The sequence below is a fragment of the Chelonoidis abingdonii genome, chromosome 9 (genome assembly GCF_003597395.2).
Source record: "Chelonoidis abingdonii isolate Lonesome George chromosome 9, CheloAbing_2.0, whole genome shotgun sequence".
NCBI lineage: Eukaryota > Metazoa > Chordata > Testudines > Testudinidae > Chelonoidis > Chelonoidis abingdonii.
Window position 1 is genome coordinate 38,566,349 of NC_133777.1, and position 17,256 is coordinate 38,583,604.

Here is a 17,256-nt window from a genome sequence, read left to right on the forward strand (position 1 = left end):
TTTGTAAATATACCTTGGAAGAATTTATTACAATCACAAAGCTGACATCCATAAACTTTTGCAGTGAGATAAGCTAGTGCATTTTAACTTCAGAGACCCTTTTACAAGCCACTTGCACCCCATAAGCCTCTGCTCCAGTAGCCATGGTGCTTCAAAGGTAGCTCAACAGCAATCAGTGCAGAGGCGTATGGGACAAATGACAGGATCCTGTTACGAGTGGGCAGATGACTATGGATGACTGCGAATGACAGAAGGGTCACCATACACAAACTGAACACTGCTGCTGTAAGCTATCTTGCTGGCTTTTCTAAGAACTGTGCAGATCACTACATGACAAACAGATTATGATGGAAGCCCTTCCTGTACCAGTTGCAGTTTGATGTGACAGCAGCTGCTCTCACTATTTTACTCAGTCTACAGTAAACTTTGTCTTTTAAAGTTCAGCTAATGGCCAGAATGGTCCCCAATACACAGCAAGAATCCATCATGCACATTTTCATTTTGAATAGAGAGAACATCATGGAATATTCCACACTTGTTGAATACCATCATCAAAATTACTACAAACTTCACTGACATAAGAGATGTGTAAATGACATGCCAACTGGCTTAACATAGGAACTAGAGCAGGGGTTCTCAACCTTTTCCTTTTTGAGTCTGCCCCATCATGCTATAAGAATTCCACAGCCAACCTGTTCCACAACTGTTTTTTTGGCAAATCTAGTAGATTAATAGCCAGGGCTGGCATTAGGTGGTAGCAAGCAGGGCAATTGCCCAGAGCCCCACATCATGATGGGCCCCCATGAAGCTAAGTTGCTCAGTCTTCAGCTTCAGTCCCAGGCTCAGACTTGAGCTTTCTGCCCTGGGCCCCACTGTGTCTAACACTGGCCCTGCTCTCTGGTTTATTTTGATAGCCTCCCTGAAACCTGTTCGTGCCCCCCAAGGAGCCCCAGGCCCCTCATTAAATGCTCCAGGTCAGCGATTTTTAAATTCCTGCTAGAACCATTTGACAGCAGCATGGAATCCAGGCATGCGTCATGCTATGCATATCCAGGACATCCTTTCTCAAACCCAAATCACCAAGAGGTAGAGGTTAATGGTCCCTCCACCATAACAAAAGTCCCCATTCATTTGGTAGGTTAATTGTCTGCTGACACCATCTAATTCAAAACTATAATCCTTCAAAGCCATGATGATAGAAAAGTTTTAAAGTAAGGTTTTTAATTTGAGTGCCTGAAATAGGTCAGAGGTACAAAACAAGAAAGAAATCCAAGAGTTTAATTCAACAAATAAAATGGAGGCCCATCCTTGAGCACAAATTTTGGAAAACAGGCTGCAGACAATTTAAAATCAAGTAACTACAGGTAAACATAAAATAAACTTGGGTGTTACACATCAGGGTTATCACCACCTCCACTTCCCCCTTTCAGGTAACCTTTCAAAGGAGATATGGTACAATGAGTATTGATAAATAACTTTCCATGCTCCTTTATGCTCAGTAGTTCTTAGCTTCAGGACCTTTACATCTTGTTGGAGCTTCTACCAAGTGATTAATTTTATCTCTCCAGGGAAAGAGAAGTAGACAAACATCAGGATTACTCTCCAGTTGTAATTTATTGAGTGAATTACAAGTGTCAAGCCCCAGCTTCCATCTCTTTGTCCTTTGATTTGAATGTGTAATTGGATAGCTATTATTGCCACACATCTCTCTGTCCATTAGCATGACATCTGAAATATGTACAAAGAAATAAAGTGATCGACTCCTTGGAAAAGGATGCCCTTGCTTCCTCCTAAAGCCAATGAAAGGGGCTTAGAGAATTGCATTATCGTCACTGTGCTAGAAAATGACCCAGTTCTGAGCGGGGATACATTATATATTTCACTGCAGTAATATAGAAGACAAACGTGTTATCCTGACTAGAACACTTCCACAGAGTACAACATTTCTAATTAAAAGCCTGTGGTACTGGGAACTTACCTTCTCTGGAACAATATTGGTGTGGTTGCAAATTAATTGCAGTAAAAGGTTAAACTTCTAAACATCAGTAACTAATTTGTTGCAGTAAGCCGTTGAGCCGTTTTTGCCAACCAGCATTAGTGATACCAGATTTGATCTTTAAATTTCACAAATTTGTTGATTTGAACACGTGAAAAGGATATTCCAGAGGCCTACCAAAAAAACAAGGATGTTGCAATTGCAAAGGAAGTAAGTTCCTTCCTAGCAAAGGCCTAATAAAAATTGGATTTGCTGAACACCATTTGAGAGATAAAAGCAACGAAAGCTATCACTTCTCATTCTTTTCTTTAGTGGTTTCCTCTCAGAGGAAGTGCTACCCTCCCCTACCTTGTGCTTCAGAAGCAAGCATTCGCAGTACCAAAAATATACAGTGTACACACACTCTATTGGCATGGGTACAAACATTTACAAAGAGAAAGAACAGGGGCAAGGGACTAACTTGCAAGTCTGCGTATGGTTTTCCTTCTGTCCTTCACAAATGAGAAGGTGCAAGAAAGTAGCTGGTCTCACTACTGAGTCAGACAGATGTGTACCTGTGAGAAACACCAGATCAAGAAATACAGTGGTACTGCTCATTAGATGAGTTATTTGATATTAAAAACCCCATACATTCCAGAGGGCTTATTTTTTTCTTATTAATCCATATTTATGGATGAAAGAAAAAATTGTCCATGTTCAGGGCTAAAGCAGCCTAGCATCTGCCTCTCCTCTACTCCTGAAGAAACTCCATCTTTTAGACACCACACAACACAATATTAAAGAGGAATATATGGTTCCATAAACATTTGGTTTCCTCTGTAAGGCTTCCCCAGTCAGGGGAAAATGGGTGCACATCGTACAGTTTAAGTTAGGTTCTTTAGCGAATAGGCCTGTATGGGAAAGTCATGCCTGGTATAAAAGTCTGCACAGGATGGGCTGGGAGTGCTGGATGAGCCGGATGCGCAGGCAACGCAGGGTGTGCTGCATGTGCAGGATAACCCAGCGGAGGGGTGTGGATATGAGGATAAAATCCTGGTGGCAAAGCAGCATGGGTTGCTTGTTGCACTGGACCTGAAATCACCAGCTGGAGTAGGCTGTGAAAAGAAGACCCAGATAGATGTAAGTATTACTTCAATAATAAATTGTCCAAACAAGGAGCATCTTGGCACAAGGCCTGCTCCGTGCCAAGAAGAGTCACTAAAAAGCCCTTGCCAATGCGTAGCAACATTCATAAGCTCAAACACTGGGAAGCGCTTTAGGGAGAGAAGGGGGCAATTATGCTTATGACATCCTGCAGACTCATTGTGTATGCTGCAAGGTATATGCACATGACAATCAACAGAGTTAAGAAATTTTCAGTAATCCTGGTTGAACACCTGGCTTGTCAAGAAAGAGGGGGCTCTGGTTACCATCTCTCCAAAGGACAATGCTCTGTGAGGCTCCACAGCCAGGCTGCAGGAGAGAGGATGAGGGCTCAGGTTTCAGAGGGATAATAAAAAGGAGTGAGACTGTCAATGGTTTATATAAGCTAGAGTTGAATACCCAAAATCGGCAAGGGTTCATTTTTTAAAAATAGGCAAATGTTAAGGCCAACATTTTCAACCGCAGGTGCCTAAAGTTACGCTAAATCTACACTAAGAAACCTAAATAGAAATGGCCTGATTTTCAGATATAGAAGCCTACCTTTAGACACCCAGGTTTTAATATTTTGACTAATATTAAAAAGAAAATATGTAACAGTTATAACAAAAACCAGCACAGTTAAGCATGGAGTCTAAGTACAATAGGTGGGCATTAGGGATGGGGCAGGGGTAATTTTTAAAATTGCATTTCACTTTCACCGTTTTAGTCTAATTGTCTTAATCCAAGAGTACTTGTGGCACCTTAGAGACTAACAAATTTATTTCAGCATGAGCTTTCGTGAGCTACCTCACACCTTCTATGGGTCATCTTAATTATCATTTCAAAAGATTTTTTTCCCCTGCTGACGATAGCTCATCTCAATTGATTAGACTCTTCCTGTTAGTATGCATACTTCCATCTTTTCATGTTCTCTGTATGTATAAATATCTCCTGTCTGTGTGTTCCATTCTGTGCATCTGAAGAAGTGAGCTGTAGCTCACGAAAGCTCATGCTGAAATAAATTTGTTAGTCTCTAAGGTGCCACAAGTATACTCTTGTTCTTTTTGCAGGTACAGACTAACATGGCTGCTACTCTGAAACCTGTCTTAATCCAGGCTCTCACCCTGCAAACTGATCTGTGTGGGTGGACCAAGGAGGAGCCTCACTGACTTTAATGGGGTTTGCCTGGCTTGGGGATTTGTACATATTTTAAGGCCAGAAGGAACAATTAGATCATTTAATATGACCTCCTGAATACCACAGGTCAAACTATCTTGAATTATCTTTGGGAATCATTTAAGAACAATGTAATAGATTCCCAAAAAGCCATAATTCCACAACTGAGGAAGGCGGCCATGCTGGTTTAGAGGGGACATGAAGGCAGTTATAAAATATATAAATACAATAAAGGGAAAAAAGGAGAGCTTGATAGTAATGAATACAAATCAGAAGTTAGGAATTGTAGAAAAATGACAAGGGAAGCAATGGGACACAAGGAGAAATCTGTGGCCTGCAGAGTTAAGGAGAATAAAGAGATTTTTTAAAAATGTATTAGGAACAAAAAGAATCCTGAAAATGGTATTGGTCTATTACTAGATGGAAACGGTAGAATTATCAGTAATATGCAGAAAAAGGCAGAAGTCTTCAATAAATATTTCTGTTCTGCATTTGGGGAAAAATATATGATATAATCTCATCATATGGCGGTAACGCTCCATTCCACTAGTCTCTGGAAGATATTAAACAGAAGCTAGTAAAGTTAGAGATTTTTAAACAAACAGGTCTCCAGTTAACTTGCATCCAAGAGTTTTAAAAGAACTCGCTGGACCATTAATGTTGATTTAAATAAGTCAAAGCACTGAGGAAGTTCCAGAGGACGAGAAGAAAGCTAATGCTGTACCAATTTTTAAAAAGGGTAAATGGGATGACCCAGGTAATTATAAGCCTAACAGCTGGACTTGTATCCTGGGCAAGATAATGGAGCAGCTGGTACAGTAATCGATTAATAAAGAATGAAAGGACAGTAATGTAATTAATACAACAAATCAACACGTGTTCATGGAAAATAGATCCTGTCAAACTAATCTGGTATATTTTTGAGAGAAAGAGTTTATAAATTTTGTTGTTGAGAACGGTAACAGTGTTGATCTAATATACTTAAGACTTCTCTAAGGCATTTGACTTGATACCACACAACATTCTGATTTAAAAAAAAAAATCAGCTATAAAATTAACATGGCACATATTAAATAGATGAAAAATTGGCTCACTGATAGGTCTCAAAATGTAGTTGTAAACGGGGAATCATCATCGAGCAGGTGTGTTTCCAGTGGGCCCCTGCAGGAATGCGCTCTTGGCCCTACACTACTTAACATTTCTGTCAATGACCTGGAATAATTTGCAGATGACTCAAAAATTTGGTGAGTGGTAAGTAACAAAGAGAATAGATATGTCAGTGATTCAGAGGAGAGCTATGAGAATGATTAAAGGATTAGGCAAAACATGCCTTATGTATAGCATTTGAGCTCCTGGAGTCTGTCTTTAGCTTAACAAAGAGAAGGTTAAGGGATGACTTGTCACAATATATAAGTATCTACATGGGAAACATATTTAATAAAGGGCTCTTCAATGTAGCAGAGAAAGGTATAACACAATCCAATGACTGGAAGCTGAAGCTAGATAAGTTTAGTCTGGAAACAAGATGTTAAATTTTTCACAGTGCAGATAATTCAACATTGGAACAGTTTACCAAGGGTCATGGCAGATTCTTCATCCCTGACCATTTTTAGATCAAGATTGGATGTTTTTCTAAAATATATGCTCTAAGAATTATTTTGGGGATAGCTCTCTGGCCTGTGTTAAACATGATCACAAAGTTCCTTCTGGCCTTGGAATCTATAAATCTGTGAAATTTCACCCAGTTGCCTCTGTATTGATCCCCAAAACTTGTGTTTGACTAAATCACACCTTCCAAAAAAGCACACACACATTATAAGCTCTTTAGGGTAGAGGTCTGCTTCAAACAAACATGTAGGAAATGCTTTGAAATATGCATTAAAATAAATACAAGTTTGGAAAGGTCCCTTACTTGTTGTGGGGTAGCCGAGCGCACACTGTTCTCAAGTCATCTGAAATTCAAGAGGATAGAAAAACAAACAGTGTGGATAAAGCAAAATAAAAGATTTTTCCCCTCTACTCTTCATTCTGGGAAGTTTTAGTCAGATTTCATAATATAACTAGTAGAGACCCAAAATTTCATCCTTTTATGCATAAGATATGTATAGAGAACATTTCCCTATATCTTTTACATCACAAACCATTTCACACATCATCCATCTGCAGTTGAGCATTCTCTTACTTGCCTTGTATTTAAGTTAAGTGGACAGAAATTCACATCTGTTGCAAGCCAGACAAACCCTAGCACAAAATTCTCAGTGGATTAAACAGAACTTTGCCCAACTGGGGCAGCCACATTGGCAACTCAACTAGAGCCAGGGGACCAGCACCCAATTCATATAAGGGAAGACTGCTATGGTCATCTCATCTTTAACAAGAAGTAGAGTTAAAAATAGGAAGCCTGAAGACTACATGTCCCATTATGCAATACTCCATCTTGAGCAAGACAAGACAAGGAATGGAGACTCAAAGTACCTCCTTATCATGTATTAGACTGCTTCAGTTCATGCTGAGGTAGAAGAAACATGTTTGGGAATGAGTCAGGCAAGAAGGAAGAGCAGATCTTCAAAACCCTGGTATCAAAGGCTAGAAATTGGCTAGTTGTACTCCCAAGGCATTACAGTAAAGTCATGGGAAACAGGCAGCCAAGATGTAGGCAATACCACAAATATCACCGCCCAATGTAAAGTGGCGCTTACATTTCGTAAGGTACCAGCCTCCGCTTTTTCCCCACTGTTGTAGAAGTACTCCGCTTGCAGCCCTTTCTAACTGGTTTTCTTAATTATAACTCAGGGGTGGGCAAACTATGGCCTGGGGGCTACATCCAGCCTCCAGATGTTTTAATCTGGCCCTCGAGCTCCCACCAGGAAGCGGGGCTCATCCCACTCCGGCACTCCAGCCAGGGAGCAGGGTCAGGGTCTTGCCCCACTCCGCACGGCTCCCAGAAGCAGTGGCATGTCCTCCCTCTGACTCCTACACATAGGGGCAGTTGGGGGCTCCGCACGCTGCCTCTGCCCCAAGTGCTGCCCCGTCAGCTCCCATTGGCTGGGAACTGCAGGGGCAGCACCTGCTGACAAGGCAGTGCACAGAGCCGCCCGGCTGCACCTCCGCATAGGAGCCGGAGAGGGGACATGCCACTGTTTCTGGGAGCTTCTTGAGGTAAGCACTGCCCAGAGCCTGCCCTCCAACCCTCTCCCTTGCCCCAGCCCTGATCCCCCTCCCCCTCTCTGAACCCCTCAGTCCCAGCCCAGAGCACCCTCCTGCACTCCCAACCCCTCATCCCCAGCCCCACTCCAGATTCCGCACCCCGAGCTGGAGACCTCTCTCACCCCAACCCCCAATTTTGTGAGCATTCATAGCCTGCCATATAATTTCCATACCCAGATGTGGCCCTTGGGTCAAAAAGTTTGCCCACCCCTGTTATAACTGAACTTTATGTTGTTGTATCAAAGTTTGTTACTGACAAAAAAGTGTGCTGCTCCTTCCTTCCTCTTCTCCAATTGTTACCTGGGGAGTAGGACACCAGTCCTGGCACTGTTTGTACCTTTGTGTGCCCCATTCCTCTGTGCACTGCTTCATTTATGCACCAAGGAAAGCTGCACCCTGCCAAGCAGGCTTGGAGGTGAAATGCTCCTCAAGAGGTATTTTCAGATTTGTGTTAAAAGACTCCAGTAACAGAATCTGGGACACTGGCTCTATTGGGGAAAATAGTTTCCAACCAATTTAAAAAGAATCCTACTCTAAAGAACATACAATCGTGAGGTTCTTTTAATGCTGGTGTAAACAAATTCCTCCCAATTCTATAGAAAACTGAATACCCCAAAACGTGATTAGCAGCTATTTATACTGAATTCCCTTCCTCTTCTATCTAGTATAGCAATCCCCACACAAGATGGGCCAAGTAAGTAGTTAGGAAATAAGGAAATTTAAAGGGACAGCTTAAAAAACAAAACAAAAAACAAAAACACAAAGCACACACAACCTCATGTTTTGGCTTGTTTTGTGCTATACTAGATTACTACAACTAAAATCTTAGAGAAAAACCTGATTTATAGTTGGCTTTGTGCACTTGATAATACTGTGTACAGTCAGTGTAACACATGCTGAGAGGAGTTGATTCAAGCTCACACAGGCACCTCAGGGAACAAAGGCTGTTTTCTGAACCTTTGGATCTGGGTGAGACGCCCTGAGCGGGGGAAGGTTTGTTAGATTTCTGGTGTTATGTTAACGGATGTTCTGTTATAAAGTTTGCTTTGAGAAAATGGTATGATTGGCTGACCTTGCATTTGGGTTGAATCACTTGACCAGCCATTTTTATTTTTTGTTTGTGTGGGTCTTTCAGATGTTTTTGGGCCACACAAATTGGTAGGAGGACTTTAGTTCCAGTTATTACACCTGCCCCACTTTTAATACAGCTTTTAGAAGTTGACTGGATTTTCAAGTTGGTGTCCCTTTAATAAATTCACCAAGCTTCTTTAACAGGCCTCAGATTTATAATGATCCAAAAGCTTAGCTAATGAAATAAGTTTACCATCTTGTGCAAAAAGTACTAAAAATTATAGGCCAGGGGACATAAAAAAAGCCCCACCCAAACAAATCTTGCTTCTCCCATGATGAAAAAGACTAGATAGGTAGACTTCAAAAATGTTTCAGCTAAAACCACCACCTAGGTTATTTTCCATGTTATGTTTATATCCTATGCTCTAGTTCATGGGCCCTCATCCAGTGCAGAGAAACCACTGAGTTGAACAAACAGGATGCTGTTTCCTTTTAAACAACTGAAAATGTGTCCTTCCCCAGAGCTCCTTTAGAGAACAGTAGTCCTGCTAGAGATTGTGTTGGGGCAAACCAGTAATTCTTTTCAGTCATATGGGCCAAGCCACAAACTGTGGTTTTTCCTACTCTGAAATGTCATAAAAAACTGTCTCCCTGTACCCAGAGTCAGATATGGCAAAGTAAGATTTGACTTCTTTTAAAACTGCAGAACCAATATACCGGCCAAACAGCAAACTGGATTCTACTCTGGCTCATGAATCAGGATTGTTTACTAACCTTTAATTGCAATGCAAAACTCTGCCTCAGTTAATACTTTGAAGGCATGGGCTGTACAATGTAACTCAGGGCAGCATCTTTATTATATGTGATTCATGTGCTCACAAGAACCTGGATCGACTTTCACATTTCAGGGTGTTGGAAGGACTAGCACACATTTTTAATGTATGTAAAAGGACAAGTTTGCCCTGGAGTTACTGGGGCAAAATTTGCACACGCACAGCCATCCCCTCCCGATAAAATGACATACCGTGTAATGAGCCATAAATTCTATCTGTGACCCACCTAACTCTCCCATTCCAGCCACTCCCCCTCATGACTGTAGGGTTGCTAATGGGCCACTTCACCTTGAACGGTCCCTTGAAATACATGAGACACAAGGTGGGTGAGGTAATATCTTTTATTGGACCAAAGTCTGTTGATATGAGAGACAATCTTTCGAACTTACACAGAGCTCTTCTTCTGACCTGAAGAAGATCTCTGTGTAAGTCCTCTAATATCCTGAGACCAATATGGCTACAACACCACTGCACACCGTGAAATATGTTAACTACTTATGCTAAACAATCTGTTCCATCTTGTATTTAGCTGTGACACTCTGACTCCTTTTCACAGACCCAAAGAAAAGCCTTGTATAGCTTGAAAGCTTGTCTCTCACACCAATAAACGATATTACCTCACTCGCCTTGTCGCTCTAATTTTCACCGTATCATTTTTCAAAGGAGAATCATAGTCTGAATCCTTCTCTAATGTATGTACAATGGATGGCTACACTGTAATTCTTTAATTTGATAGTTTTAAACCAATGTAGGAAACAGGTATTAAAAACATGTATCTGGAACCATAAATATCTAACTGTGTAGGACCTAAAGCAGGCCACAGAACCATCATCTTTGGAGTGTTTTGATGTCACCTGTACCATTCAGGCTCTGTTTATGGGCCCAGAAGAGGACAAACATACTCCCATGTCAAAAAACAAACTACAAACCACCAACACAGCCTGGCACCAATGGTGCAAGTATGTAGAGAATATTCCCTCCCAAATCCCCAAAGCAATAAGCTTTCTTGATAGTTCATAGCCCTTATTTTCAACAGTGGTCTTTCCTTTCTTACTCTCTGTCCTGAGCTGTTTGCTACACCCAGCTTGTAGCTCTAGCAATCTCTTCTTTCCTAAGACTTGTAGAGCATTTCTTCTGTTAATGCATTTACCCATGTATTATCCCTCCCTCCCCCACATACTGGAGAAACGTGATCTCAGGCCAGGCTCTTCACAAGCTGCTTTCAGCAACATACCTCTCGTGCACAGCAATGCTCCTGATGCCATGGCCACCTGCAGAGCCTGAGCCAATCTGTCTAGAGCCAGTTCAATCTCTTTTGAAGCATTGAGTGGATTGAGTTCGTCAGACAGTCTGTTAATTTCCTCAACAAGTGGAACCACGTGGTCAAAGGGCACTAGACCTAGTCGGCCATATAGGTTCTTCTCTGTTAAGTGCCCCTGAAGCATCATGAGAACCTGTAGGACACTTAGATGCAGTTTGGAATACAGCAGGTGGCAGTCTTTGTCAGCTCCAGTGGCTGAGTCCTTGGCAATTTTATTGGTGAGGTGACCATTTGAGAGAGAGGCCTTCTTTTTTCTTTTGTAAGCCAAGGGGGCCTTCACACACCAGCGGATCAGTCCAGTGAGGGGGGTGAGCTCTAAAAATCCTATTGGCAGGTTGGCTGCAATAGGAGTGTTTAAAAAGGTTATGAGTATCAAACGGGGGTCCTCAAAGATCCAAGAGACAACCATCTCAAGCAAGTCCGAAGGGGGGATGAGATCATCTGAAAGAAAATATGAGACACTACTCAGCAAGTCCCCTTCTCTGGCATAGGGACAGCAATTTCATTCTCCTCCCCTCTCCTTCATCCGTAAGTCTAGGCCCAGCCTCTGCTAAAATCTTTATTCATGCATCACTCCCTTCCTATCACAACTACTGCAATTATTCTTTTGTCTTCCTAAATCCCAGCTCTCTAACCTTCAGAATGCTAGTCACATACCCTCACTCCAGGAAGTCTGGGCCAAATTACCACCAGCTCTAATCCCCTTCACTGGCTTTGTAGCGACATCTGAACCTAGTTCGAGAAGACCCCTTCATTCCTTGCCCTTCATCAAAACCGTCAACAACAGGGCCAATTGTTACATGGACAGTTGTCTATTACAAACTGGACTTAGGTCATTCACCACTGTGTTGTACGTCTCAGCTTCCCACACACACACCAAAGGGTAAGTGCTGCACTCAGCATTGTGTCTAGCAAAACTATGATGCTGAGTGCCATTAAAATGCCAATAGGTAGCTGAGAACACAAACATGCCCATAACAGCTAGAGGTCACTGCAGCATGTGTTTCGAGAAAAGAACGCTGCCTATTCGCAGTTTACCTGAAGAAAGGTCGTAGAGCGCGGTAACCGACGTTATGAACTGGCAGCAGAAGCGAGGACTGGCACTGAATATTTGTTTCAGTGTCTGAATGGAACCTGGCACCAAACAGCAGTAGTCATCCACTATGGCACGGGCTAACCTCACAGAGTAGATTGCTGGTGTTCGCTGAAAGAGATTTGCAGTACCAAGTGGTGACAAGTACGCAAACCAGGACATAAGACATTTCGCAGAGCCCAGCCCATGGGGAGATGAAGAGTTTTTCACTAAGGCTGTTACGTGAAAGGGAAGGTAACTTCATTAAAATGGATACAAACACCACTTTGGAACAGGACAATCATTTTTTTTACCATGACTGTCACCTATTACAAACTCATCTATAAGCCTCTTTTTAGCTTTACTGCAGTAGACTATAATTAATAATAATTCTGTGCCAAAAAATATTAAAGAAACACTATTAACTTGAAATCTACTATCTAGTCTAGTCAAACACTATTTAAAAGGTGTTTCAAACACCACACCTGCCCATGTCACCCTGACAGTTTTTTTTTTATTTCAACTATTATATGTCTCTATTTTCTAAAAATGTTTTCTCGTTCATTACTGTATGAAAGAACAATCTGTAAACTGACCATTCTCACACAAAAAATATGTAAGGTCTAGGGTACAAGTCAGTAACTGAATGGTAAAAACCTTTGCAAGAATGTCTACAGCTGGCCAAAGTTACACATATCTGATACAGAGCGTCATGTTTAATCACCACACTAACCTTTGCTCTTCGCACGAAAATGTTCTACTTTTATGAACTGAGTACAGCAATGTCCTCTGTCCACTGCTGTCCAAGTCCTCTTAACCACAGTCCCACACTTGACACTCATCCTGATTCTGAAGACCATACTGGCCCAGAGGAAGAAAGCCACGCTCCCAGGGATTTCTGAAGGGGATCAGGATCAGGACTCCCCTGCCTAAGGTTCTCAGGAAAATGAGTGAGTGCGAGGCATGTGAGAAATAGGAAGGCAGTTCACCAGAACAGCACCATCCCTGCAACGTCTTTTAAGCACCAAGTTTTTAACATGGAATCCTTTATGTACTTAAGTGATCTGAAGGAGGCAGTGCACCACAATAAGCCACCCCTTCAAAGTCTCCTGCCACTCACATTACACCCCTTCCTGTTCCTGCAGCCTTTAGGAGACCTATATAGAGAAACAATTACACTGCAGATCTTAGGGAATTCCCCTCTTCTGCCCTTCTCCACCCCTCCCATACCCCTGTCTGCAAAACAGCCTGATTCTGCACATCTCCTGAAGGGTGCGGGAAGGAAAGCTCACTCCTGTGGACCCTAGGAGGGACATCAGGTTGGGGCTCCCCTAAGGCAGATATTAAGAAATCCATAGGAGCAGGGGCATGAGAGCTCGAGAAGCTTGGAGAGTTATGAAGTTTTGCCTGGCACAGACCTCAGTAGGGAGAATGTCCCTCGTTGCACTGCCCTGTCGACATTCCTAAGCTGCATGGGAGTCTGCAGTTGGAGGGTCCGTGATGGCTACACTGCAGATATGAGTTCTGTGAACTGAATTCTAGAGCCCATCTCTCAGTACTAAACCTGCTGTTTCAGCCACTAGACAGCCCCTTTACTTCAGTTCATCCACCTACACAACATGTTCACCTAGTCAGCTCTTAGAGACTGTCCTATCCATGTACCAGCTTTACCTGCAGCCACGATGCAGCACATTCCAGAACGGGAACTCTGCACACAGCTACTGCCATAGAAACCAATTTTCCTAGCAAGATCATCCTGCCATCATCTGCTTTGTTTCCTTGAGGGCTGAAAAGGGCTGAGAAAATGATCTGCCGGACTGAATCCTTGGTTTGCTCTTGGAAATAACTGCACATGATCTCAAGGAGTTGAAGCTCCTGAAGAGAATTCAACCTCTAAAAAACAAAACCAGAAGATAACGAAGTAAATCCCAATGTAGCATGTCCAGAAAAGCATTATAAGAATATGTCTCTTTCTCCCTTCCTCACCACACTTCCATCTCCTGCTCATGGGCAAGCCTGGCCATACTTCTCCATGAACTGCCTGTAGAACAGGGTAAACACACTGACCCACAATTTCAGGGAGCATATAAATTCCTTGGCTGAAAGATCAAACAGCAGCAGTGAAGTCTGAGGGCTTCTGAGCAGTAGCAGAAATTCTGGCCTAGACTTCATAGCATGTCACACTGTAGCCTGCCTTATCACCTTTCAGTTCTTGCATCCTCTCTGGTACAGCGTACACATGCTTGGTTCCGAGACAAACATTACATTTACTTATCAAGCTAGAAAGTTTATTAATCATATTATTTGCAGGGTAACTGCATGGAGCTTGTTGTCAAGGCAAAGGATAAAGTCTAGAGAGGGACCCAAGAGAACTCCCAAAAGAAATTAAACCAAAAATTAAAAAAAGGTCTAAAGTGATTTCTTTCCCTGGTTTTTCCAGTGCCTGTTATCTGTCTAGGCCCTGATCCTGTACCCATGGGTGGACCCTTGCATCTACATGTAGCCCCAATTTAATCAGTGGGGCTCTACAGAGATACAAGATTCCAGCTGTGTAGATCTGATTGCAGGACTAGGGCCTAGACTGTAAGTACAAGACAACATCAAGACATTATCAGCTAATTCAAATGCAGTTGTATTTTTGCTCATAGGACCTGTTACCTACTTTAGGCTGGGAGTTGCGCTCTTTGGGAACCTGAAATATGAACTCTTCTAGCAACTCAATTGGGCCTTTGTCCACAATGGGAAGAGGTGCATTTTGGAGCTGACTGCTGAAGTAGATGTCCAAGTGATACAGCACTTCTTTGGCAGCACTCAGGGCATCCCGGCGGAGCAGGGAATGGCGAATGTCATTCATTGTGCTCCTGCAAGAAGAGAGAGAAAAAAGTGATGAGTAAACCTCAGTATCAACAACAACAATTGCATCTATCTCAGTTCTTCTGCCTCAAGGAACTGAGAGGCTTCTGCTTTTTATTTGGTAGTTCTCTTGTATTTGCATGTAGGGACTCTAGAGTAGAACAGCCGGGACTTAGACAGCAGGCGTCTGTCACCCTTTCCCAAAAAACCTTTGATTTTAGTTTTCTTTGGCCCACACCTCACTCTACTTTTATTTAATCAAACAAGCAAAGCCAAGACACACAAAAGTGTTTCTCATACTGAAAGGATTAATGGCACTGGCTCCTGAATATGCTTAGGACTCTTGAGAAAACAATGAACAACCCCTGAAGAATGTCGAATGAGCTGCTGTACTGCTGTCACAAAGTCAGGATCGCAGCACAGAGGCAGCACATAGATCTATATATATGTGACTCAAATAATTTATCAGACACCTAGCAGCCTGAAACCTCTCCATGTGGGGGAGAAGACCAGAGCCAGTGGCTCCAGATCTCCTTCTGCAGCTCAGTGCTTTCCCAAACTGCTTTGGAGTGAAATATACCTGGTTCTTGAGTTTCACTGCTACAAAGTTCTAGACAACCACTGTGAAACTGACCAGTCATATTAGCTTCAGTCTGGGCAGCTCTGCAGACCTCCCAGGAGCAGGAGCCCTGTCTGCAGACTCAAGATAACATGAAAGTGCAGTTACACACAGGCCCCATTTGGAAAGTTTTCTGGGCAACTGCAAGGGCTAGGAGCCTTGCTGGTAAATGAAAACTCAGATACTGCAGAAAGTGCTGGCATAGCCCCAGGGCCAATCACGTCAAAAACCCTGTAATGTTTCTGTGCTATCCTTGCCCTGCTTCAGGTTCTCTACTGGGGTGCCAAGCACAGCAGTGTCTCTGCAGCTAGGGGGAGGAGGCTAAGGCAAGGTAGAGCAGCGCTGCGCTCGCTGGGCACAGTTACAGGCCCAGGTCATGGGTGTGCGATGCCCCCACGTCAGGAGAACAGGCACGAAACCTGCTGTTCCCCCCTCCCGTAGGTGCTCCCCGCCATATCCAGGCCTCCCAAATCTCCCCCACTCCGGCCCTCAGGTGCCCCTCCCCCATCCTCTACCCCCAAATCCCCCCCTCACTCCGGCCCTCAGGTGCCCCTCCCCCATCCTCTACCCCCCAAATCCACTTCCCCGCCCAGGTGCCCCTCCCTGAGGCTAACTAGCCCGCGCCAGAAGCCACGAGGCGCCCCAGGCCCGCCCCTAAGGCCGCGCGGGCTCTGGGCTCGGTCGGGGCCTCGTTGAACCGCAACGCCGTCCCGGCGCACCTCCTACCGCCGGCCCGCTCAGGCGGGCATATCGGGCGGCCTCCGCGGCGGGCCGGGCTGAGCGAGGAGAACGGCGGGCCTTTCTGCGGCCGCCGCGGCGCAACGCGGACGGGCGGCAACGGCGGCCCCGCCGGCCAAAAAGGGGGATGGGGCGCGGCCATCTGCCCACAGCGCCACCTGCTGGCCGCGCGGCGCGAGGCGCCTGAGGCAGCGGGGCCAGGGGAGACGTTTGGGGGGTCGTGCCCCGAGGGAGGAGGTGTGTAGGGCTGGTGGGCGGGGGAGAGGGTGTGGGGCCATTCCCTGGGGAGGGGAGAAGGAGGAGGGGCTGTGGGGCTGGTGCCTAGAGGAGAGGGAGTTGTGGGGCGGGTACCCCTGGGGGAGAGGGGTGTGTGGGTTGATGCCCGGGAGGGGCCAGGACCATGTGAGTGGGGGACACACAAAGGGCTGGTAAGAGACTTAGTATGACCAGTTGTCCTGATTTTATAGGGACAGTCCTGTTTCTTGGGTCTTTTTCTTATATAGACTCATATTACCCCCTCACCTCCATCCCAATTTTTCACACTTGCTGACTGGTCACCCTAAAGAAACGGTTCTGTATTTCCCCTGTGCTGGGTTGGCATTAGGAAGGGCTGGCCTGGTCCCCCTTATGTATGTGGGGTTGAGAGCAGCAGGGTGTATCAAGTTACCTCCAGCCCTGGGCACTGCAGTGCCATGCTCCCTGCTGACTCTCACAGGGACCAGAGCCAGCTGCAGCCCCTGAGGCACCATAGGGTCTGTTCTTTTACATTGCACCATAAAAGTCAGCTAAGCTAACCCCCAGTGAATACCGCTAGTGTTGGGCCCTCCTCCAGTGGCATAGGCTGAGCCATCCCCTTGTCAGCACAGGGGCGCATCAGAGGTGTGGCTGGAGCAATGCTGCAAAATGGCTAATCTCAGTTGCTGGAATGGCTGCTAGGAACTATTGCAGCCCAGCCTAAATTATAGAAGCCCTGGGAGCTCCCCTTTTTTATGCTGTGGTCTGGGCTGGCACCCACCCAACCCCAGAATCCAGTGGCAGCAAAAGGGGCATACAGCCTGCAGCTCAGAGCTGGTGCTTGAGGATTTAGTTAAGGTAGATTACAGCACCATTAATGCTTGGATTGCAGGCTCTTCGGGATGGGAACTGGCTCTCTGTTATATTTTTTCACAGTACCTAGAACAGTGGGTTTGGGGCCTGTAGGTGTGACCACAATAAAATAAATAATAATGCGAGCACTGTGTTTACTCT

The 17,256-nt window shown here is 44.4% G+C and overlaps 1 protein-coding gene across 1 annotated transcript; it reads right to left on the reverse strand.

Moving 5' to 3' along the window:
* Positions 1 to 1,204: 1,204 nt before the first annotated feature.
* On the reverse strand, positions 1,205 to 16,125 carry INTS15 (integrator complex subunit 15). The gene is made up of 7 exons (XM_032781601.2): positions 15,990 to 16,125; positions 14,461 to 14,659; positions 13,470 to 13,691; positions 11,765 to 11,930; positions 10,640 to 11,167; positions 6,207 to 6,246; positions 1,205 to 3,090 (listed from the first exon to the last, which is right to left on the reverse strand). Exons 2-7 carry the CDS (start codon positions 14,650 to 14,652, stop codon positions 2,874 to 2,876), a joined length of 1,365 nt encoding a protein of 454 aa, XP_032637492.1. The 5' UTR covers positions 14,653 to 14,659; positions 15,990 to 16,125; the 3' UTR covers positions 1,205 to 2,873.
* Between the last annotated feature and the right edge of the window lie 1,131 nt (positions 16,126 to 17,256).

Excerpts from the sequence above, each read along its gene's own strand:
- INTS15 (XM_032781601.2), bottom strand. The coding sequence starts at position 14,652 with ATGAATGACATTCGCCATTCCCTGCTCCGCCGGGATGCCCTGAGTGCT. Across the intron at positions 11,931-13,469 it reads GTGCTGCATCGTGGCTGCAG|CGAACACCAGCAATCTACTC; the intron begins GTAAAGCTGGTA and ends AATCTCTTTCAG. Across the intron at positions 6,247-10,639 it reads AGCATTGCTGTGCACGAGAG|ATGACTTGAGAACAGTGTGC; the intron begins GTATGTTGCTGA and ends CTTGAATTTCAG.